At 35.6% G+C, this 26,521-nt stretch overlaps 1 protein-coding gene across 5 annotated transcripts in view; it reads left to right on the top strand.

Annotated features, from left to right (window-relative positions):
* LOC138704394 (USP6 N-terminal-like protein) overlaps nucleotides 1-26,517 on the top strand; it is a 77,610-nt gene extending 51,093 nt beyond the window's left edge. For all 5 annotated transcript variants that reach the window (XM_069832228.1, XM_069832227.1, XM_069832229.1 and 2 more), the window contains one exon: nucleotides 24,791-26,517. In XM_069832228.1, coding sequence (XP_069688329.1) covers nucleotides 24,791-25,311 — 521 coding nt within the window. In that variant the 3' untranslated portion in view covers nucleotides 25,312-26,517. The remainder of the gene's footprint in view (nucleotides 1-24,790) is intronic.
* Nucleotides 26,518-26,521: the final 4 nt, after the last annotated feature.

The raw sequence follows: 26,521 nt of genomic DNA, 5'->3' as shown, positions 1-26,521 counted from the left end.
CATTTGTGTTTAATTATATACAGTGTTAATGGTGGAAGTAAAGATGTAGCAATTTTAATTTCTTCATTTATCCTATGGGAGGATAATATTAAAATGGATTTGAGGGAGGTGGGGTATGATGATAGAGACTGGATTAATCTTGCACAGGATAGGGACCGCTGGCGGGCTTAGGTGAGGGCGGCAATGAACCTTCGGGTTCCTTAAAAGCCATTTGTAAGTAAGTAAGTAAATCCTATTGGTCGTCTTTAGGAAGTGCAGTTACAGTACCGAATTGCATTGTACTACAAGATACATTCTCAGTGTCTCAAACGTAAATCTTTTTCGATTATCTGCCAAACACAATTTGTACTGTGAAAAGCTGCGCTCTGTGTCACATGACGTGATAGGAGCAAAACGAAGAAACCCAACATCATTGCAGTCTCTAAGAGACAGTCCTTTATTCTCTGGTGACTCTTGTCCACTAATTTTCTGTTTATGTTACACAATGTTCCATATCCATTATTTTTACATAAAATTGATTTCTACTTCTGTTTTACACGTTCAGTAACCGGTGTACTTGATGTATCATTAAATCTCTTTGTCATTTTCTCAACTAATTCGAGGGCTTCCAGCATCTCTTGCTCTGACTTCTCTAACCGTGTAATAGTTTCAGACACAGTTTGAAAATAGGTTTGTATGAAAACCAAATTATTCGTCAGAACCTTCAAATCCAGAGCGTTTTCCTTTGCGTATTTGTTGGCATTCATTCTACAGTACCCCCACCCACTGTACGCTATACCACTATACTCAGTATGCCGTTATGCGGATTTCCCACTGAACTGCTCTATTGGGTCCGAAGTCTCAAAGCCTTGGTCATCATCCTCAACATTCATAATCATTGACAGATGTTGTTAAGCATTGGGTGAATTCTGCAGCAATTTTTTTTTATGAGCTTGAAACAAATTTTGGTGCAGATTCACTGCTTCTTAAAATATCGCCACTTCAGTTGGAGAAAATTATTGCTAAATAATTAATCCTTCACTGCAGTTTCTGTGCTTGCTGGCAGTTGCCACACTCATTCGCAAAGATGATGCTCACTCCTTGAAAGGCTGGATCTCATCCTGCTTGCTCGTGCAAATCAAATTCCCCAAACTTTTGAGTGGGACCTTGTGGATAACAGTGTATGATTTATTGTTGTGTGTGCAGTACCTCTCATACAATTGTATCAGTCACCGTGTGTGCTGTTGTCAGCTGAGCTTGTAGTCACGTTTATTTTATTGTCGTGAATTCAAACTTAACTGTACATTGTAATTAACTTACATTTTTTCTTAATACAATTTGAGCACATCAATTCCAATAATAGGGATAATAATGATGACAATAACATTGAATATGCTAGTCAGCACAAATTCATTTGATTTATTATTATTATATCATTATCATTATTATTATTATTATTATTACTATTATTATTATTATTATTATTATTATTATTATTATTATTATTATTATTATTATTATTATTGAGGATCCAGTACAGTAGAAAACCCTGTTATTACTACTGCTATTGTAGTACCATTTTTTATTTCCGGCATGGTCTTGCTTACCACACTCGAAAGTTTTGGCATGGCTCCCCACCACGCAATTATACAGGGTCATTCAGGAGAGAGATATAATAACAATTTTAGGGGTGGTAGTATGGACTGTTCTGAGTGAAAAAGGTATTATAAACATGTGTCCAATTTTCAATTGTTGTGGAGGTACAGCTATTTGAATCTTATGCATAAGAAGTGTTACAAATGGCAAGAAGGAACGACAAATGACTACTTACTGTTGTACATACATGTCGCCTGAGAGCAACACTGTTCATAATGGATGTAGAGAAACAGCTGTTTGTAGTTCCCTTCACTATAAGGTTGGGCATGTTCTTCCAGTTTAAATCTCGCATTCCTCAAACAATGGATCAGTCGCAATGGTCACATGTATTGGCCAGCAAGGTCCCCATACCTTACAAGGTAAACCTATTGGTTGCTTGCATTATGACTAGTGTTCCCTTGTAAAATAACAAGACAATCCAACTTACAGTTGTCAACAGAGCAGAAAAGTGCATTAAACTGTGAAAATATATTGATACCATATAAATAAGCAATACATGTAATCATCAAGGGTCATTCACAATGAAAATTAAATATAACGTAAGTGTTAACTTAAAAATGTAAATCAAGAACATTCACGATGGGAACATAAACATAACAGCAAACATACTTGGTAACCATGGAAACATAACAACGACGCCATTTCCTCATATTCTGTCGTATACTTCAGCGCTCCATGATTGTGTTCTGTTTGCAAATCACGTAAGCATAAGCATGAAAGTTTGGAGTTTGTCAGTGTTTATGTGAATCATTGTGAATGATCCCATTTGGTAACCTAGGCGCAAACTTCTGTGTTTATGTTACGGTTATGTTTAATTTTCATTGTGAATGGGCCTTTAGTCATTTGTCTTTCCTACTTGCCACTTGTCATGCTTGTATGCGTAACATTTAAGCAGCCATATCTCCACACCCATTGAAATTTGGACACATGTTTATATGAAGTTTTTTACTTAGAATTGTCCATACTACTACTCCCTGAAATATTTATTATTCCTTCTGAATCACCCTGTATATTGCCATATTTTTTAATCTAGCCTGCCAGTGTATACATTATTGGATGTTAACAGGGTTGCCGGTTCGCATCATAGCTTGTGTTGTATTACAATAAGAGGAATTAAGGTTATGGCTTTGAAGCTATCATCCCACAAGGCACAGAATTTGTTGTTAATATCAGAGAATAAGGAAACGAATGTGAAAGTAATGATTCTTCATTATTCGTCAGTCTTGTAGTGCCAAGGCTTCAGTTGCTTAAGAAAAGACGTAGACAAGTGTGGATAGTTGAACAATATTCTTTTGGCTTTAAATTTTTTTATACCTAATATTTTACGCAAGTCAACTAAATATGAATTTGGTAAACAAGTATCCAATAGTTGATAGCATTCTTGTCCTGGAAAATAATTCGTAATGTGTTAAAGGAAAGAAATGTTTAATCTTAAGAATATTTCATTTCAAGCGTGCATTTAAAAAATTTACTTCAAGATCATGTTTGATGCATTGAATAGTAATTTACACTGATAATAAACGAATTAAAATACTTTTATATAGAGATTGAATAATAAGCACGCACTTACCGATATTTCATAAACAGCTGATCACAATAGGTGTAAACAGTGTGGAAACATTTGCAAATGATAGTAAGCCCGCATATCAACTATCAGAACTGTTCTGCTATTTACTTCGGCAATAAGAGCTAGGTACTGCTAGTTTGTAAATTTTGAAGTCATTTTAAAAAGTGTCACTATCTCTAAGTCTTTTAAACATATCGTATGACATACTTGATGGTTTGGAGGCTGTCACTGGTTATCTACTTTCCATTGATTCTAAAGTTCCTGGGTTCAAAGCCAGCAGAGACTAATGAATTTTTAAGAGTTATAAAACCCTTAACACGGACTTCTTGAGAAAGGAAATGAGAACCATTCATTAGACAGAGAATTGTATGCTAGGCAGTACTGGGACTTCCCTTTGATCTGAGTGCCGCAGCTAGACAGAGATCTCTGCTGGCAGTTACTTACTGCATAGTAATTGAATTTTTCTTGTGCATTGCTGCCTGCAGTCACGGGACTTCTTTCAGCTTGTAAGGTATTTATTTAGTGACGTTTTCATACTTTCAGATTGAATCGTCGTATCACAAATGTCTTTCATTATCAGCACTCCAGTCTTGGATATTTATGATTCGAATATTTAAGTATGCAGTGGCTCCTCTCTAAACAGACTGTGGGTTCGAAACCTGTTAATATTGTGAAGTGTCTGCGCAGACGTAAAGTATGTTTGGGATTGCCACATCTCTCTGTACTTTGTATAAAGAGCATGATGTGAAGTGTGCAAATTGACGTGTGCCGGACCCCTATTCCATGAAAGTATGCTGTAATACATTATAAATTACAGCTGAAAGTGATTGTAAAGTATGGAGTTGTATCTTCCTGTTCTACAAAATTATGTCGCCATACACTATTGGCAGCTTTTCTTCTCGAGAAAAAGGTGGTGGAACTCAGTATAGAATATATTATAGCAGATGGGAATATGATTACTGGCCATTCCACGGGAATTTTGTTGTTTTTAACCGCCTATTCATCCAACTTCAAAACTTTAAAGGCGTAAATTGAGTTAAAAGAAAAATTATGTTAAAACATAATTATTAATACATTTTTCGGTTCCATGATGAAAAATATATCAAAAAGATGCCGGAATGTCTTTTAGGCACATTCCGCCAGGAGAAAACACTGACTTTATTGATAAATATGTATAAGTTGTGTCATATTAATAACTACATGTATACAGGCCATTTGCATATACATTACTGCTGTTACCGGTACTCAAATTGCAGATTTCAAATTATATATGGGTGAATATTCTGAAATGGGCAAATATGGATAACAAAACTGGAAAAAATTTATTATATTAAATTGTGTACTTTTTTCTCACATTGGTTATATTTGCTCCTATTATTGAAGATTCTGGTATCAGTTGAGCTTAAAAAAAAATTTTTATGTGAGATTTTCTGATTTAAAAAAAAACCAAGGGATTGTTGTTATCTTTCCCTTACAGCCCATTGTTTAAGATATCTTCTAAACTTCTGTACTTCAGATTTCACTTGTCTTTGAACATTTCTTTTTTCATGATAAGTCATGTCTGCTATTTTCTTTATTTTTTTTGTATGTATGTATTTATTTACACTGCAAGTGGGCAAGCACCCGGTGGCAGTGGTACACCCGGTGGTTTTATATTCTTTGCCATAGTCCCTTTTTTTCTGCAACTCCTCTTCAGTCATATTTGCCCTCTGCCTGCGTATCTTCTCCCTTTCATATTTCCTACTTTATCATCAGACTTTTTTCTTTCCTATAAACAATCACATGAAATAATATTCGAAGTTACTTTATCCACCAGTATTTAATAATTGTATGTTAAATGAAACCTCGGTCCCACAATAAAGGGACCAATGTTACAGGGACCGTTGTTACAAATTAGTATAATTTCCGCAATAGTTCTGACAAAATAAATCGTTAAAAATATCATGGAGGTTAGATTTTTTAGTCGACAAACATTGTAATGTTTTGCATATACTACGAAAGTTTAATGTGTACAAACTATATTCAATGCCACTGGGGACCAGTGTTACCAATAGAAAACATAACATTCAGTCATCAGTGATGATTTTTGTATTTTTCAATGAAATAAATTACGACAATGGACGAAAAGTTTTTTAACTGGCGCCATGTTGACCTCTCATCACTACCAACCGTTAAAATTTACCACATGAAGCAAAATTGTCTTTTGTGTAGCTCTTTTATTTCGAGGGACTGGCGTTACGAAATTTTTGGGGATAAACTTTACGTTGAAGTTGTGCCCTTTCAGAATTAAACAAACAACAATTCCTGTCTTTCATAAGTATTTTAACTATTTATTTTTATAATCTTGGCCGAGGAAATAAAATCAAATCGAAACATTCCAGAAAAACTTAGTAAAACAGAGTAAAATGTAGTTGGGGACATAGGGACCGTAGTTACATTTTGACGTTTGGACGTTATTTTTTAATTATGAATTTTAAAATTAATCCTTCTATGCTTTGTTTCCAACTAAAACATGTGAGAGTTAGTTAATTAGACGCAAAAATAATCAGTTAACATTTTCAATAAACTCCTTAAATCAGCCGGGACATACATTTACCCATTTCAGAATATTCATCCATATATCATGAAGCAGCCACTACACAAGCCTATCTTTAAGGGGTGGGGGTGAATTATAAATATTTTTTTTTAATATAGAGCAATTATAAGAGCATTTATATCATATGGAAAATGTTGAAAATTGGAAAGCAATAAAAATAAGATCAAAGTCGTATTTTAGCCATTTAAATGCTGCTTTCTTTTAAAAATGTCCGCCAGGGGCTTTGAACAGTATTTTTGAAAATTATTTATAGATGTAAAATAAAATTTAAAAAAATCAATGACAATTGCAAAATTTCAGCCTCATCTACCCTTAAAACAACGACCGCCTTGTGACATTTGAAGGAATCAAGGGTTTCATGGCAACATTCCTTCCTCTGTCTTCATGGCCAGTAAGATGCCACCCTCTTTCTTCCCTTCACCTACAATCTATAGAAAGAAAGCAGGAGTGATAATATTTTATTGGTCAGCCATGGGAATGTTTGGATGCCTTCAAATGTCACAAGTCGGTTATTGCTTTAATTCCATCGTAATTCATAAAGTTTCGTTTAAAATAACAAAGTTCACTTATTTGGAGGGAAAGGGAAAAAAACGTGAGGAGGGTATCTAGTTGTCTTTACCCATGGGTGTTGGAAAAAAAAAAGTTGGGGTTAGTAGAAAGGTCGCAGAAAACTGACAAAAAATAAATACAAATCACGACAACAAATTCAGAGGCTTAGCTGTCACCCAAAATTATATTAAATAAATGCACAAATATATAAATTGAATAAACAATAATAATCGTCCACTTTTTGAGTTTATACTTCTTTGCCTGTTACAAACTTCAGGAAAGTTTTAATTCTCATTTAATTAGAGGTCAACTGACATCTCATTGTCCTCTGGATTAGTAATTTATTGTTGTTTTATGGAGTCTCTCATTTGCCATTCTTAAACTGTGTCGCATATGAACTAATCTTGTCCTTTTTTTTTTTTTTCTTTTCTCATTAAAAAGTTTAATTTATCATTTCGTAATGCCTTTTCTTTTTAATCTAAAATTGTGTACTCTGTCACCAAATGTAATAAACGTATCTCTACTGACACAATTTTCCTTTTTTTTCCCCTTTCGATTTGATGTTCCAATTTAAAGTAAACAGTAAGAGAATGTGAATTAGAGAGACTTTGTGGGTCAGACTTATTCCAGGCACTTCAGTTTGCTGCCATTTATTTTTTATTACAATGTTGCTGTGTAATTTATAAAGCTCTTGGAATATATGCTGCATACATAAACAACATCACTGTTGTTTTATTTGAATATTTGAATTCATGAATAGTCCAAGCACTGGGCTTTTGGCTTTGGCTGTAGTGGACACACGGGTTAATTATTGTGAATAGCAATGTGCTGCAGATACAGTTTTGTAATTTAATATGTTGTTGTTGTTTTCTAATGCCAGGCATTTGACAATAAAGTCATTTGACGTCTTGCATTCCAATATTTTTCAAAGATATTGTCATGGTTAGCCACTGACGCACAGATTTTGAGGTGTTCCGAATCCATTTCTTGATCTGAGTTGCACAATGGGCAGTTAGGGGACTGATATATTCCAATTCTATGCAGGTGTTTGGCCAAACAATCATGGCCTGTTGCCAATCTAAATGCAGCTACAGACGATTTGCGTGGTAAATCGGGAATCAACTGTGGATTATGATGCAGATGTAATTTAATATATACTATGTGTCCCCTATAGAATTACTCTGTGAAGATTCTACAGAAACAGATTACAATAAGCTGAGGTTGGCATTGACTGTGAAATGCAGGGCAAGAGCTATCAGTAAGCCCTGATTTTTGGATAAATTTATTTTTTGGATCTTGTGCTGTAGCATGCCTGCTCGAGGATATCATGTCTGAGCTCACATTATGGAATACACTGTGGTTTGGGTCTTCATGAAGAAAGAAATTTTCTTACGGAATTTCGGCCAGCGTACCAGCATTCTAACGAATTTGGGGAGCTACAATAGGTAGCGAAATCCATTCCAATGAACCAGCTGTGACAATTGGGGAGATCATCATGCTAACCACATGATACCCCATATTGGTTAGAGGCATGTGGACATGAGCCAGTGGTCAGCTGGTAGGTCTTGGCCACAATAGGCTGTTGCACACAGCATGACTATTATTTTTATTATATTTTTTGAAAGTGTGTTTTAGGATCTTTTGAGTTCAAAAATACGATTTAGGATTTTGTAATTTTCTTAGAGTGGGAAGTCTGCTGCATACCGTTAGGTTTAATGCATTGTGCTGTTGCGTCAAATCTTCAAAGCACTCATTTCTGTAAAGCAATGAAAAATTCTTCGATATTCATCTCATCATGCATTCATTGCTTTAGGGCGTTCATACATGACATTCATTATTACTTGAATAAATTTGTATAGTAATAAAATTACTGTAGTTATTTAATTTTTTTTTTAAAGACATTGCATGATTGTTTATTTGTAGATATTTTCAGTGGCAACCCGCTTTATTAAATCAAAATACTTTTAAAGCCTTGGGGAAGGAAAATTGTCTACTTGATTGTTGCAGTAAAAGGCTTTTCTCTTCAGTAAATGACAGAAAATGAATGAGAAGCTCAGAAACGAAATCTGTTTCCAAATATAAGTGATTTTGGAACAGATTCATATTCTTTGAGTGGAAGCTTCTTAGAGCTACAGACTCCACTCGAAGAAAAATAATTTAATTACAAGCAATTGGACTATTCAATCTGAAATAGGGGTCTTTTGAGAATTTGAAACCATTCAAAAATCGAGTTACAATTGGAGATGGACTTAACGGGTTTTCTTTGACAGTTCTGCTCTCTGTTTCTAAATTCTTTAGGTGTCCATTCTTTCATTTTTAACCACTAAAATTAAAATTACTGTGTACAATTTTGTGGTAGTTGTAAATAGAGTAAACTTCTCAAAATACTAATAATAATAAATAAATAATAAATAATAATAATAATAATAATAATGATAATAATAATAATAATAATAATAATAATAATAAATAATAAATAATATCTATTGTGATTGCATTCACCCTTTTTGGCATAGAATTACTTCTGTAATTCATTTGTGAAGCCTTGACATTTTCTTCTCGGGTTATTTTACATTTTGTTTATAATGATGCTGTGTAATAAAAGGAAAATTTCAAAACACAAAATTCTTTAAAAAGTTACCATTTATGAATGATTATAATTCTCCCCAAAATATGATTAACTTTTACGAATGTCTAATGCAGACGTGGGCATTTAAAGAGATGCGCCATACTACTCTGATTGCTGCAACACGCATCACCTGTTAACGTAATACTCAGCAGTGGATCACGTGAAGTATTGAAACACGGAACGTTAAGTAATTATGCAGGACAATACACAGTTTTCTACAAATGTTATTTTTATGAATAATGATAATGAAAGAAAACAAATTTTCCAAAACAAATACAAACTATTTTACAAAAAGCTGAAACATAACTGTATTTATAATTTAAACAATTAGCCTACTGTAAAAACCTTATACAATGATATAAAACGTACAATTCCACAACAGTTGAAAAGTAATACCATAATCTGAACCTATTTGTTTTGAAAGGACATCAGTCACTAATTTGCATCCTTTCAAAATATAATTAAGAAACTAAGGAAAAATAGATTCTTAACAAAATATCAAGCAGATTACTAAGAAACAGAAAAACAACAATTAGGTTATTTTTTAAACTTCTTACTGTAGTTCTTTGTTGGTTTTGTCAATTTACGTCAATTGACTCATGCCCTTAAAAGAAAAGATTCGTTTATTCTTCTTCGTCACGTAAATCAGCAAGTGTTTCAAAATTCGGAGTTATGTCAGACATTGCAATTGTGAGCTGATAGAATAAATTTTCGTCTGAAATGCGTAATCTTGATTTGGATTTTACAATGGCCAACTGAGAAAAAAAAAACTGTTCACAAATAAAGGTTGAGCCAAACATAGAAGCAATTTTCATAACAAAACTCCGAAGATGTGAATATTTTACTTTGCAAAGTTGTTTAAGCTTATATACATCTAAACCAGCCATATTTGTGCACTTGCACTTGGGGTTTCGCGGCCAGACGCGCTAACCGTTACTCCACAGGTGTGGACTACTATTATTATAAAAATAAAATAAAAAAATTGTTCCATTAAAACGAGTCTTTTCATAATGTCGCTCAACGTGATAGTAACATTTTGTAGCATAATAAGCACCTAACACTTTCCCCTTCTTCGCAACAAAAGAATTCATTTTCCCATTCTTTGTGGAAATAATATTTTTGGAATTTTTAACTTCAGGAGCTTCCTTAGAGAGCGACATTTTTTTTTAGTGAAATCCACCGCTGACTACCAGTACTTCAACCGGTCGGACAGGTACCCCAGCTAGGGGTGTGGAGGGAGGGAGATCACGTCCTTGCGTTCGACTCCGTTCGACGTCTGGTCTAATGTAACCTTAAAAAAAAACTAATGCCTATAACTAATGTGTAATAGTTTTTTTTACAAAGATTCCCTGATATTTGTAAACTGGATATACGTAGCTTTAAGAAAGAAATAATAGATTTTTATAGAATAGTTTTCTAATTCTTATTCTGTGCTAATTAAAGTTAACAATTACTAAATGATTCCACATTTTATTTATTGTTTTCATTCCTTACTAATCATAATTAATAAATGGTTCTACATTTTGTCTCTACTTCACTTTTTGTTTTTAAAGTAAAAAATCATTGTTTTTTTGTAGCCTTTGTATATTTTTGCATCCACTGAACCGAGAAGCAAATGTTCTCATGGGGTCAGATAAAAAAGTTAATCTTTTTTCTTCTGCCATGTTAAAAATGTCAAAACAAGTGCCTATACAAATTTTGGAAACTTGAGCGCAATTACGAGGGCCGTAAAAAATAAGTTTCCCTGGGGCCGTTTACAGAAAGAAAACACAATTTCATGGAAAGATTTTATATCCTTGTGTCATAAAAGTCTGCTGTCACGGATCGGAACCAGCATGTGACAGCTTTCTGCACCTCTCTGTCGATCCCATGATATGACAAATGTCTGAATTCCGATGGGGAATATGTTGAAAAATAGCTCAACAATTGCTGTCTCTGTTCCAATAAATTTTTCCAACGAAATTGTGTTTTCTTTCTGTAAACGGCCCCAGGCCCTATCACCGCGGCATGGCGTGTCCTCAGGTTGCGGATAGAGGAGACGGCCTCCAGATATGGAGGGTAGCTGCGAATATATTGAATAAGCAGTCGTGGACAGCCGATAAGGGGTGGTCCTCCAGCTTGGGGGTTGGGCGAAGGGCTAACAACCCATCACCGTAAAAAACAGCTTGTTACGTATCCCTATAATAAGCCTCGGAATAGGACTGATTCTCTGGCACGACCACAGCAAAGGAATAAGGATTTGAGATTTGGCACTTGGAACGTAACTAGTCTTTATAGAACAGGAGGGGTAACATTAGTAGCAAAAGAACTAGCTAGATATAGAATAGACTTCGTGGGAGTACAAGAGGTTAGGTTAGATGGGAATGGCATATCACAAATAGGAGATTACTTGTTGTATTATGGGGAAGGAAACAATAATCACCAATTAGGAACAGGATTCTTTGTTCATAAAAGAATAAAATCAGCAGTAAAAAAGGTCGAATTTATCAGTGACAGGTTATCATATTTAGTACTTAAGGGTAGATGGTGCGACATCATAGTCATAAATGCTCACGCCCCTACAGAAGAGAAAGACGACCATATAAAGAATAGCTTCTATGAGGAATTGGAACATACTTTTGATCAGTTCCCTAGATATCACATGAAAATTTTATTGGGGGATTTCAATGCTAAAGTAGGACGAGAGGATATTTTTAGACCAACTATTGGAAAAGAGAGCCTACACGCAATTAGTAGTGACAATGGAGTTAGATTAGTCAACTTTGCCACATCGAAAAATTTAATTGTCAAAAGTACAACATTCCCCCATAAGGATATACATAAATATACTTGGACTTCTCCAGATGGATTGACACACAACCAAATAGATCACATCTTGATAGATAAACGGAGACATACTAGTATAGTAGATATTCGAACTTTCAGGGGTGCAGACTGTAATTCTGACCATTATTTGGTGATTGGAGAATTAAGAGAAAGATTATCAGTAGCCAAGCGAGTAGAGCAACAAGTTAATATTATTAAATTCAATATTTTGAAATTAAAGGACGAGGAAGCTAAGCAAAATTATCAGGTCGAAATTTCGAATAGGTTTACCACTTTAGAAAGTTCCGACGAAGTTGAGAAAGAATTAGATGTTAATAGTGTGTGGGAAAATATCAGAGATAGTATCAAAATTGCAGCTGAGCAGAGCATAGGTTATTATGAAACTAAGAAAAAGAAACCGTGGTTTGATGAAGATTGTTGCATGGTAGTAGAAAGAAGGAAACAGGCAAAATTGAAATTCTTACAGGATCCAGTTGAGGAGAAGAGAGATAATTATTTCAATGAAAGACGGGAAGCAAGTCGTACACTTAGGAATAAAAAGAGAGGTTACTTGAAGGAAAAACTGAATGAGGTAGAAACAAATAGTAAGAATAAAAATATTCGAGATTTATATAAGGGTATAAAGGAATTTAAGAACGGATATCAGCCAAGGGTAAACGTGATCAAGGATGAGAATGGTGACTTGCTTGCTGACTCTTCATCAATCCTAAACAGATGGAAAAACTATTTTGCGCAACTACTAAATGTACATAGGCCAAATAGAAATGATCGGGACGAAATTGAAATACAAACTGCTGAGCCATTTATACCCGAACCAACGCTTTCAGAAGTCGAAATTGCGATAGAAAATCTGAAAAAGTACAAGTCTCCAGGTATCGATCAAATTCCAGCAGAATTAATACAAGAGGGTGGGAGTGCATTATATAGCGAAATTTATAAACTTGTACTTGCTATTTGGGAAAAGGAAATTGTACCAGAACAATGGAAGGAGTCCGTAATTGTACCTATTTTTAAAAAGGGGGACAAAACCAACTGTGGTAACTTTCGAGGAATATCACTTTTGTTGACGTCGTACAAAATTTGTCCAATATTCTTTTGAGAAGATTGACTTCGTACGTAGATGAAATTATTGGGGATCATCAGTGTGGTTTTCGGCGTAATAGATCGACTATTGATCAGATTTTTTGTATTCGACAGATAATGGAGAAAAAATGGGAGTATAAGGGTACAGTACATCAGTTATTCATAGATTTCAAAAAGGCTTATGACTCGGTTAAGAGGGAAGTATTATATGATATTCTTATTGAATTTGGTATTCCCAAGAAACTAGTTCGATTAATTAAAATGTGTCTCAGTGAAACATACAGCAGAGTCCGTATAGGTCAGTTTCTATCTGATGCTTTTCCAATTCACTGCGGGCTAAAGCAGGGAGATGCACTATCACCTTTGCTTTTTAACTTCGCTCTAGAATATGCCATTAGGAAAGTTCAGGATAACAGGCAGGGTTTGGAATTGAACGGGTTACACCAGCTTCTTGTCTGTGCGGATGACGTGAATATGTTAGGAGAAAATACACAAACGATTAGGGAAAACACGGAAATTTTACTTGAAGCAAGTAGAGCGATCGGTTTGGAAGTAAATGCCGAAAAGACAAAGTATATGATTATGTCTCGTGACCAGAATATTGTACGAAATGGAAATATAAAAATTGGAGATTTATCCTTCGAAGAGGTGGAAAAATTCAAATATCTTGGAGCAACAGTAACAAATATAAATGACACTCGGGAGGAAATTAAACGCAGAATAAATATGGGAAATGTGTGTTATTATTCGGTTGAGAAGCTCTTATCATCCAGTCTGCTGTCGAAAAATCTGAAAGTTAGAATTTATAAAACAGTTATATTACCGGTTCTTCTGTATGGTTGTGAAACTTGGACTCTCACTCTGAAAGAGGAACATAGGTTCAGGGTGTTTGAGAATAAGGTGCTAAGGAAAATATTTGGGGCTAATCAGGATGAAGTTACAGGAGAATGGAGAAAGTTACACAACACAGAACTGCACGCATTGTATTCTTCACCTGACATAATTAGGAACATTAAATCCAGACGTTTGAGATGGGCAGGGCATGTAGCACGTATGGGCGAATCCAGAAATGCATATAAAGTGTTAGTTGGGAGACCGGAGGGAAAAAGACCTTTAGGGAGGCCGAGACGTAGATGGGAGGATAATATTAAAATGGATTTGAGGGAGGTGGGGTATGATGATAGAGACTGGATTAATCTTGCTCAGGATAGGGACCGCTGGCGGGCTTATGTGAGGGCGGCAATGAACCTTCGGGTTCCTTAAAAGCCATTTGTAAGTAAGTAAGTAAGTAAGTAAACGGCCCCAGGAAATTTTTTTTTCGGTTCTCGTAATTGCACTGGAATGGCCAAAATTTGTATAAGCACATGTTTCGACATTATTAACATGGTGGAAGAAAAAAAAACTTTTTTATCTGCTCCCATAAGAATGTTTGCTTGTCAGTTCCGAACATGAACAATGGTCTTTCGGGAGCCACTGTATTTTATTGTGTGTATTTCTTAAATAAATTATAATTATTATTATTTAATATAAACCTATTAAGAAGTCCTAACATTCCTGAAGAATATTACAAGTACTATCCTATGGGATTCAGTATTCTGCCACACCAAACTTTAATGGTATTCTTTACTATGTTTTAGTTTATGAATTTATCATCATCATCATCATCATCATTTTGTGATTTTTGGCAAAAAAAATGTATCAGAAAATTATCCAGTGTTACTAGTACAGTAGAACCTCGATATTCGAACGCACTACCGAATGTACCGTAAAGCATAGAAAATGTGAGAATACTGGAAAAGAAGATCGAATGAAGCAGTGTATGTAAATCGGATAAAAGGGTATGTTAAGTATAATAAGAAAGTATATTATTATGATGTACCGAAGTACATATGCTATTTCTGTGCAGATATTCTGCGTCATCATATGAGGAAAGATGAATGGAACAGAGAAAAATTCTCTCCGGCACCGGGTTTTCAGCTCTATGTGCTGATGCTCTATCCACTAAGCCACACCGGATTCCCATCCCGATGTTGGATCGAATCCTCTCAGTTTGTTCCACCTCTTGGGTTCCCCCTAGTGGCCTACCCTCATGCACTGCGTCATATATATGTATGATAATGGCACAATGTCCATACACGTGCAGAGGTGCACTCGTTCTGAGTGACTAAGTGGCCGGGATCCGACGGAATAAGCGCCGTCACGCATATCATATATCGTCGGTTTCTTGGTAAAAGTGACCAAGTCCAAAATGGAAAATTGTTGGGAAAAGGCATTTAAAGGTTTAATGATCCATCCAAAGATAACTGTTCTTCTTTAGATGTTAGTAACAAGTTATTTTGAAGGTAAATGTGCTATATTATTAGTTTTTAATATATAATTATGTCTTAAATTTTCATAAAGGTTGGATGCCTTGGAATGTGACTTGGTCACTTTTACCAAGAAACCGACGATATTATTATGATGTACCGAAGTACATATGATATTTCCATGCAGAGGGAACCCAAGAGGTGGAACTTAAATTGAGAGGATTCGATCCGACATCAGGATGGGAATCCGGTGTGGCTTAGTGGATAGAGCGTCAGCAAGTAGAGCTGAAAACCTGGGTTCAAATCCCGGTGCCAGACAGAATTTTTCTCCGTTCCATTCATCTTTCATCATATAATAAGAAAGGACAATGATTTCTACCACCTTTTTATATTTATAGTAGTGTTTTTTTATGTAGAGTAATTGCATTAATAATCCAAACGAATTGATAACCTGGCCCTGATTAGTTCGGATTATACCTTCAGCATTTGCTTGCTGGATATTAGTAAAACATACATTTCTGCTAGGAGGCTGTGCATCAGCATGAGACATATGCACAATGGCTTGAACGCGCACCCGTCAGCTTGAGTGTTTTCTCAACAATATGAAGATGGAAGTATAGTTTCGTGTCCTGGTGCTTTTTTTTTTTTTTTTTTTTTTGCGATAGTATGGCTTGTTTGTGTTCTAGAATTGGAATGATGTAAACTGCATTTCGAACATACATGTAATTACTTAAAACATTAATTGCTGTTGCTTGTTGTATAATGTGCTTTCTTAGATACTTCACCAACAAAATCTTCAAAGCCTGTGATGTTCTTGGATGTTTACCAAGTGATTGCGTCTTTGTATAGTTACTGAAATGTACTATGGTACTTGTAATAGAACTGCATGTTTTCAAAATACTTATTATCTTTAATACAGGTAAGAAAATTGTGACGAAATTCTTACTGGTTCTGTCTTCAGAGAAATATATTTGGTAAAAACATAAAATTACTTAGTCATACGTTAAAAAGTGTTAAAATTTTAAAAAAGATATATACCTTCGGCAGACGACCCGTTTCGAAGTTATGTCACGTCTTCTTCAGTGTCTCCTGAACTACCAGTGATCTTGAATTCTGCGATGTGCATTTGTCGATAGTAGGGGTGGGGGTGTGTTGCTCTTATGGTGGGGGCTGGTTGTTTGTGTGTTATGACGTATCATGACGTCAAATAATGTGTGGGTATTGAACTGTAATTGTGTGTTAAGTATATGTTGTGGGTATGCTATTGTATGTTTATATAAAGGGTGCGGCAAAACATCCTCCCTAATTTGAAGTTTAAATAAGAAGCAAATGGATCAAAAAAGGAAACTTTATTAATATGAATGGTATCTTAACAGTGGAAATTTAGGTTTACATACGTTTCCATAGCGATATCAAAAGACATGCGTAAAACAACAAGAATTGAATAGGACATTGAATACATGGTACACTTTTATGATCAACAATTTTTGGCACCAAGACTCAATGCCCTGCAGATTGACCAGGTTTGGTTTCAGCAGGACGGAGCCACCTCTCACATAGCTCAGATTTCTCTCCAAGTCCTGAGACAGATGTTTCCCGGACGCTTAATTTCTTCACGTGGCGACGTCTCCTGGCCAGCACGATCACCGGACCTTGCACCCTGCGATTTTTTTCTATGGGGGCAACTTGAAGTTGAGGTGTTCAAACATCGACCGAGGACTTTGCCAGACCTAAGAAATGCAATACAGGAAGAAACTGGTCTTATTCGTCAAGAAATGCTAGTTAGAGTGATGCAGAATTTCCGAAGTCGCATTCGACAATGCATTGATAGTGAAGGACACCATTTGAGAGACACGTTATTCAAAAAATGAAAAATTCCCACTGTTAAGATACCATTCATATTAATAAAGTTTCCTTATTTTGATCCATCTCTTTTTTATTTAAACTTTAAATTAGGGAGGATGTTTTGCCGCACTCTTTATTTCGTACTGTTCTAAGATGTTTAACTGTGAACTTTTTGGTGTGATGTGTAAAATTTCCATATCTGTTTCTATATTATTGTAGTCAAAAAGTTCACAGTTAAACATCCTAGAACAATACGAAATATATAAACATACAATAACATACCCACAACATATACTTAACACACAATTACAGTTCAATACACACACGTTATTCGACGTCATGATACGTCATAACACACAAACAACCAGCCTCACCATAAGAGCAACACACCCCCACCCCTACCATCGACAAATGCACATCGCAGAATCAAGATCACCAGTAGTTCAGGAGACACTGAAGAAGACAAGACATAATGTCGAAACGTGCCGTCTGTCGAAGGTATATATCTTTTTTAAAATTTTAACACTTTTTAACGTTTGACTAAGTAATTTTATGTTTTTAACAAAGTGTTAACGTGAACTTTAATCAATGATATATTTGGTATTTCATATTTATTGTTACATGCCATAGAGTCATAAAGATTTTCGACATAGTCAACAGTAACTGGTAAAAAAATAATGGTTTAAAAGACAAATTGCTTAGACCTAAAGATTCATTAATATTGTAAAATTCCTTCTGTGTCAGCCAACAAGTTGTTTTAAGACATTCTTTTCAAGTAAAAAATTTCTCTAGGCAGCTTATTGCATATACTAAGGGCACTGATTGTGTAATTTTTATTGTGTCTGACAGTCTCCATTTAGGAATGTGAAAGTAAGCCTTCTTCCCAAGATCTTAAGAGTGTGAACAACTTGTAACCTCGTTAGAATTTCTCATTTCATAACCATACATATTTCTTCAAGGATATAAATAGTCCAGTTATGGTTGTTATTGCCCTTTTTTGAACTAAAAATATCTTCTGGATGTGGTAACTATTACCCCAGATTGGCTACAGAAGACATTATTTATTTTAGTACTTAATGCCTACATAAGTTTGACAACCCTGCTGTCTATAGTTTGTGTGATATGTGGGTAAAAGATGGAACTTGTACTGAAATTACTATTGTCATGTTAGCTCATGCCTTCGATTCTAGTGAAAGTCTTTTCTTATCTACTTGTATATGTGTAAATTAATGTTACACGGATTTCTACCATTAGGCTAACTGAAGTGTTGTGTAAAACCTTTTAGTTTCTCTTATGGTTTATAAGTAGGGCTGGATTCGTATGCGAATGTATATTTTTACTGGCTACTTGAAAGTCATGGAAAAAACATTTTTATACATGCTTTGAACATCTGTGATAATGGATATGCAAAGTTAATCGTGCGTATTTCAGGTGTTTCTGCATATAATAGATTATACAGGGTGATTCAGACCACCCGTAACAGTAATTTATTTCGGAAACTACAGCAAGAAAATTTTCGAGACAAAAATATTTATAACTAAACCACATGTGAACTTTCACTTGAGCTTGATTTCATCAATCAGCTCTAACAGGAAGTAGGGTCAGTGGCGTATCACTTTAAAATTTCAAATGGAAGTCGGGGTCAAATAAGGTACCATTTGATAAGAGCTCTTCAAAACAAACAACTTTCATAGGAAACGTTTTTATCAATTCCTACTCTTTCAATGAGAAAACGTACAAAAAGACAATGTCATCAAGACAATGTCATCAATACTGAGAAATGTTACAAGACGAAAATGTAAACAAGACAATTAATGTTGACATTTTACTGAAAGACTGGACAATTCCATTAATTTTTTATAAATTTTCAAACTATCTGCCGTTCTGAGCAGCGCACACCTGTACTCTTCTTCTAACACTGTCAGTGACTCCTAATACTTCAGCGTGGTCAAGTGCCTGGCAGAGTAGGAATTAATAAAAACGTTTGTTTTGAAAAGCTCTATCAAATGGTACCCTATTTGACTCGACTCTCATTTGAAATTTTAAAGTGTTACGCCACTGACCCTACTTCCTGTTAGAGCTGATTGATGAAATCAAACTCAAGTCAAAGTTCACACGTGGTTTAGTTATAAATATTTTTGTCTCGAAAATTTTCATGCTCTAGTTTCCGAAATAAATTACTTACGGGTGGTCCGAATCACCTATTGCTTTTCGTACGTTTTCTCATTGAAAGAGTAGGAATTAATAAAAACGTTTCCTATGAAAGTTGTTTGTTTTGAAGAGCTCTATCAATGGTACCTTATTTGACCCATATTCCTATGGTCTGAATCACCCTGTATTGCAAATATTGTAGCATATTTTCAGAATTTTTATTGCATAAACCCCCAAATTGAAATTCCGGATTGTTGGTTGTCAGCACATAATATTTTTTGGTTGACTGTACTTGATGGCTAGAAATTCATTACTAGGGGGTGGATGTTGGTGAAAAGTCATCTTCTTATTTTTCACATTAGGACGATGTCTATTATTATAGAAATCCTTTCTATATTAATATCAATGTAAAAAATTAATTTCTTATATTGCATTTTTTGACGTTTTTGAACTAATAGGTCATTTTTATATTTTTTTCTCGGCATTTTTGGTCATTTTTAATACTTTGAAGAACTTTTAGATCATTTTTACCGATAGGTCTGTTAACCAAATAGGTCAGTAGTAATTACTTACTGAATAAGTGAATAACAGCGAAGTTTGAGTTTTATAGTTTGGAACAGACTCTAAAGTCCATCCCTCATTCCACTGAAGGCTTCACTTCACACAACGGAAGTAATAAATGCTTGACAGCAGCTTAGTTTAAGTGAGGGCTTTGATCGGTACTGTTCTTTTGTTGCTAACAGGGTGTCTTTAGAATTTATGTTTGGAAGGGGGAAACTTTCACCGTGTCCTGGACAGGATGTTGTGTCCTCAACATGGTTGGAAGGGATGTCTACTGTAGTAGACAGTATTTTTAACACAAAGATTGCAAGAATGCACACTGTGCCCACAATTTTGTTTTGTCATTCACACTCCCTCATCTGGAAGATCTGGTAACAAAAGTGAAGAGCGGAAGGAGAAGGAGACGGAGAATGAAGGCACTGACATGGACAACCCCTGATTAAAACACATTGTAAACCCTCATTAAAATCTATAGTTTTCCCTTAAAACCTTCATTTTGTTGCATGCTCTTTTCCTTTACCTTAGCCAAATTCCAGGAAGTTGCCTCCTCTGTCCGAGATTTGCGGGCAGTCATTGAAACAAGGTGACTGATTTTTAAGAAGTTGTGGTGCGAGTGCGGTGAATAATATTTAAATGTCATTTTCTTTTAATTTTATGTTGTTTTTCTATTAGTTTAAGGATATTTTAATGGTCATTTTAAGTAGATTTTTAAGTGATCAACATCCACCCCCTATTCATTACATATGAAGGGCAACTGTGGAAAAACCAAAATAACCACAACCTGTTTTTGTTCCATTGAACTACTGTACAAGAGGAAGCATTCACAAACACCCCTACCTACGTGACTCTAACACTCCCTGCCCTCTGTTTCAATTATTTTCAATTGGCATGCCAGAGTGTCAAGTGTGTGATTTTGTTGTATTTTGTGTGCAATCTGTGTGATGCATTCGTTCGTGATGCCTTCTGCAATATTATTGGTAGTCGAATCCCTAACAACACATTTCCCACGCACAAGATCCCACTGGTGAGGCCAGCGAATAGGGATTATAAAGAATGGACACTTCGCGTCGGTACCTTTGATGTAGCCAGACTGATTTCAATGACCTTCAAGCCAGCTAGAGCGTGAGATTCTGCTTTCTCCCTAGAGTTGGCGCTGACATCACACCAGCTAGCAGTCGACACAGCGGAAATATAACACATACAATTAATACATCTAGGTACATTATGTACTCAAATAAAATAAATTGGATCCATAAAATAATAAATCCATCATTAACTGCAATGTCTAGACTCTAGAGTTCCTTTATAATGAGAGCTGAGACGTTGACCCCAACAACAATTAAAATATGTAATGATTTGATAGCACTGAAAATGGAAAAACAAAACACTTATGAGAAGTAAAACCATATACGTATATTATATTATATACAAACATTAAACGAATTTTATACATAATTTTATAATGTATTGTAAATTTATTTCAACTCAACAATAATGTAACTTTATTATCCCAACAATAGGATTTACTCTCCACACAGTAACACACTATTCGTTAGTGCACTCCACTGATGACAATGACAATTTACTTGGACTATTACGAACAACAATGAACTGTTAATCTTAACTAATATTTACAAAGCACTATTTACAAATCAGAACTGTCAGTTCTCAATTCACAGTTCTTCTAGCTCAGTCACTAGAGTTCACAGTATCTCGAACCACAGACCTTCAGAGACAGTCCACTGTACTCGAACTCAGGTCCCTCCAACTGCGGTCCACTGCACTCGAACTCAGGCCTTCGGACGCTGACACAGTTGCGGACGCACACTCCAGTCGAACTCCGGTACACAAGACTGGCTTGCTCTGTTCACTGGCTTACTCACTGAACTAATCATGAATCACACTCTGTCTGATTTCACTCGCGTTTCTTCTTTTATAACCACAGCGACGTAGCCTGGAAAGTTCCACGCGTGTGTCCGTTCTCGAATCAGCTCGCACGCTGCTGCTTCGACGGACTCCTCTAGAAGATTCGGGAGGGTCTGTCCCCCCTTCAAGTAGCAGCTGCGCGCGCAATCTCCCCTCGCCGTGTTGACGTAATACACCCCCTCTGCCCTTCAGCATGCAGATGCTCCCCGTACCAGCGTTTTGTCTGCCGCGCGCCCTGTCGGACGCGTGTTCGAACCTCGTTGCAGCTGTCACAGTATTATATTATTTTATAATACAATTTATTATATCTGAAATATAAAATATTATTATTACAACTAGTTCGTCACTGAGAAATAAGGAGAAGCTGTTAACTAGTTGTTGGGTGTGTGTTCGAAACCAAAAAAAAAAGGTAAACATAGCAGTAAAGTGTACATATTGAACCTTAAGGCTATTTATTTATTTGTTTATTTATTTATTTATTCTGGTATAGTTAAGGCCATCAGGCCTTCTCTTCCACAACACCAGTAATACATGGATCTGTGAAATTTCTAACTTCTACATTTTTACACCAATTAATCTGAAACTTTTACATTATATTTCTTACAATGTGAACATGCAATACACAGATTTTCATTTTAATATTCCAGTTAGTTCGCTTATAATTAATTTTTTTAATACTGAATCATAATTGCCCCAGTTTTCAAAGTTTACACAATTTTTCTTTAAATTTTATATTAGTTTATTCCTGATAGATGTATGTAAAATATGACACATGCTTTCATATTTTTCCAATTACTTTTTGAGAAAAAAATATTTACCCTTTTAGTTATTAATCTTTAAATTTTTTTAAACTTATCACATCCTCAACATATGGTGATTTGAATACTTTCAATAGCAGAAGAAAACACATGTGTCAGTTTACTTCACATGCTTTTGTGGACTTCTGTGTAAAATTTCACTGAGATTGGAGAAAACTGCATTCGTTAGAGCATTTTGAATGTTACAAAATGTTGAAAATTGGAAAATCGAGAAAACAAGTATCGAAGTACAGCATTTATATGATATATACTATAGATATCCTTCCTTCCTACACAGGTCTACCACACACATTTTTCTCCTGCATAACAGCGTGAAATATGAACTGAATGAAAAGTAAAATTAGTTAGAATGAAGAACAAAGTCTGTCAGAAGGACAGCTGAGTGTCAGTTTAAAGGGCTGCAGCTCCACGCACGCGCTGGTCCCTTTAAATTCGTCCTGAGGGCTTTAAATTGTCATAGGGCCAAATAAACACAGATTTAGAAAACTGAAACATTATTTAATTTTTTAGAGTTAAAAACAAAATTTCCATTTTTTAATGGTTTTTTCACAAATAGGAGATTACTTGTTGTATTTTGGAGAAGAAAACTATAATTACCAATTAGGAACAGGATTCTTTATTCATAAAAGAATAAAATCAGCAGTAAAAAAGGTCGAATTTATCAGTGATAGGTTATCGTATTTAGTACTTAAGGGTAGATGGTGCGACATCGTAGTTATAAATGCTCACTCCCCTACAGAAGAGAAGGACGACCATATAAAGGATAGCTTCTATGAGGAATTGGAACAGACTTTTGATCAGTTACAGGAGGAAATTAAACATAAAATAAATATGGGAAATGCCTGTTATTTTTCGGTTGAGAAGCTTTTATCATCCAGTCTGCTGTCAAAAATGTAAAAGTTAGAATTTATAAAACAGTTATATTACTGGTTGTTCTTTATGGTTGTGAAACTTGGACTCTCACTCTGAGAGAGAAACATAGGTTAAGGGTGTTTGAGAATAAGGTGCTTAGGAAAATATTTGGGGCTAAGTGGGATGAAGTTACAGGAGAATGGAGAAAGTTACACAACGCAGAGCTGCACACATTGTATTCTTCACCTGACATAATTAGGAACATTAAATCCAGACGTTTGAGATGGGCAGGGCATGTAGCACGTATGGGCGAATCCAGAAATGCGTATAGAGTGTTAATTGGAAGGTCGGAGGGAAAAAGATCTTTGGAGAGGCCGAGACGTAAATGGGAGGATAATATTAAAATGGATTTGAGGGAGGTGGGATATGATGATAGAGACTGGATTAATCTTGCTCAGGATAGGGACCAATGGCGGGCTTATGTGAGGGTGGCAATGAACCTCCGGGTTCCTTAAAAGCCAGTAAGTAAGTAATGGTTTTTTCGTTATTTTCACTGATTCGTAGCCTTAATATAAAATAAAATAACATAATAATATGTACCTCCAGACAAGTATCATTCACATTTTGTATTGTAGAAAAATAAAACCCTACCAAAAAATTGGGTTTTGAATGTTTTTATATATTTCTTGTTTTATTATGCATATTTCAGACTTTCTGCATATGAATACTGGCCCTGTTTATAAGCATTAAAATGAGGGTTTTCTCATAAACTTCCTGCCCGCTGTGGCTGCTGACGGTAGTGAAAATGTAAAGGCCCATTCACAATGAAAATTAAACGCAAGCGCAACATAAACGCAAGAAAAGTTTGCAAACTCCAAACTTTTGCGCTTGCATTTATGTTATTTTGAAACAAAACACGATCGCAGAGCGCTCTTTTTACTAACACCATCTGTTGGCTGTTTCTACAAACCGCATTTTTCATCAAATCCTGCTTCAGAACGTTCCAAGTAAATAATTTTCATTTGTTACTGAATGATTTGATGAAACATTAATTGCTTTGTATCAAGAACAGCGTTGTCTTTATGACAAGAGACGTATTATAAAGGCAATGCAACTTGCGTGAACATAAATTGTACAGATGAATGCTCACGTAATTTGTTGCAATTTCTATAGTTTCGTAATATATAGACGATTTTTCATCAGATAATCCAGTAGGCAGTGTCTACACATAACCTTTCCACGTTTTCTAGGAGGCCGTGCTAAGTTCTAGCGTTAACGCTTATGTTTTCATTGTGAATGGTACCACATCTTTATGTCTTGCGCTAACATTGCGGTAACGTTTGCGTTTTCATTGTGAATGGACCTTTACAGTCGTACATTTTTATCAAATCTGACTCCATCTCCACATCCTGCTGATGACCGTGTGCCTCATTCAATTTGTTGTAGGATCAAAATTCTCATTTGACCCCAGCATAGACGACGCCAGCTCCCTGCTGGACTGCCATCACAGTGGCTCACGACGATCGCTTGCGGACACCAGCGTCACCTCCACCGCGGATCTGTCCGTGTTCTCAACTGCGACGCGTTCGCAGGCCCTGGACAACAGCTTGGACACCCACAGCAATGCGTCTGATGGAAGTGCAGGTGGCGCCAGTTCGGGGGGTTCGGGGGTCGGCCATCCTGGCAGCATACAGCGGGGCCCATCGGCCCATTCCACCCCCCGTGCAACCCCTCATGCCCCCAGTCCAGATGTTGTAAGGATTTATGTACCTTACACGTCATCCTCTCCTACTCCGACACCTTCGCCACAGAACGGCGACGTTCCTAGATCCTTGCCACGTTCTCTCCCAGATCACAACAAGATTCGCATCCGTATCGACACTCAAGAGGAGCAGACACCCGTTGTGGAGCACGGGCAGCTCATCAGACCCTTCCGTATAGATAGCCCCGAGATAGATTTGAAGTAGTTTGGATGTCCAGACCTTATTCCCTGAGGCCTACATACAGGACAGTGAGATTTTGCCAAAATTCTCTCCGTGGGAAGCCTATAAAGTATCCATGATTCTGAGTAGCTTCTGTGAGTTGGATTTATTTGTTACTGTGCACTAATTAATGTTAATCACATTATGTGTATATGGAGATGTGTACACATGCGTCAGGCATGTGTGCGGATGTGTGTGAATGATGTTTTTCAAACATACAGTGCTTCAGTGTGTTAAAAAAAAGCGGGGGGGGGGATATTATTTAACAAACTTGTTGAATGAAAACAGTTTTAGTCTTTTTTTTTATATAAAAATTCTTCCATTCCATATTTTTTTCTTAAATCATTCCATGTTTACTCTGATAGACTCAGTACATCACTTTGCAGCCTTGATTATAATATTTTTAAGTTATTCTTGAGATCTATACAGCATGTCTACTGTTCCAAGAAGAATGTTGATGATAAGAGGTACGTGATGATACTTCCAGATAGTTAAATCTCGTATAGAATTTTGAAGAACTGTTAAATGACCACTTTGCAGTAAATACTACTAATTCTCGTGTAAGTTTTCAAACTGTATTATAAGTATTATTTTAACAACCCCTATGTCACAATTAATTCAGACTTTAAGTGTGTAAGTTTGTCCACCTCTTGTTTTATTATTGAAGAATGGAAATTAATATATTGCATTTTGTGTGCTTATGATGGAAGTTTGAAAAGTAAGGCGCACTTAACCCGAAATAAGTAGGCAACTCTTATTTAATGGACTTAATATATCAAATGAAGCTTATTGCACTTTATTCCTCAACATGGTATTCAAATAGATTCAAGTATTTGCCTCATAGAACACCAGTTTGAAAATCCTGTCTGTGAAAAATTTGTATTCAGATTGATAGTTAAATTTTTCTTTTTCATTTATCTTCAACACTTCGAAAATTTCGTCATAATAATACTTATCAAGTTGATAGTTCCTGTTTCTACAGGGTCCGACAATTAATATTTCCCATTTTCAAAATACGATAACTGATTTATTGTTTAAAGAAATTACAAAACATGGACACTGTTAGACACATTATAGTCTTGGATTTACAGATTATTACCTTTTTTTTTTTTAATTACATCCTTAAGATGCCCAATATTAGCGTGAATAAGTTCCATTGTTGTAATCTTCTTTGTACACTGGTCATTACTCCCTG

The sequence above is a fragment of the Periplaneta americana genome, chromosome 8 (assembly GCF_040183065.1).
Source record: "Periplaneta americana isolate PAMFEO1 chromosome 8, P.americana_PAMFEO1_priV1, whole genome shotgun sequence".
Lineage (NCBI taxonomy): Eukaryota > Metazoa > Arthropoda > Insecta > Blattodea > Blattidae > Periplaneta > Periplaneta americana.
Note: the sequence above shows the minus strand (reverse complement) of the source record. Positions and strands in the feature narration are given on the sequence as shown.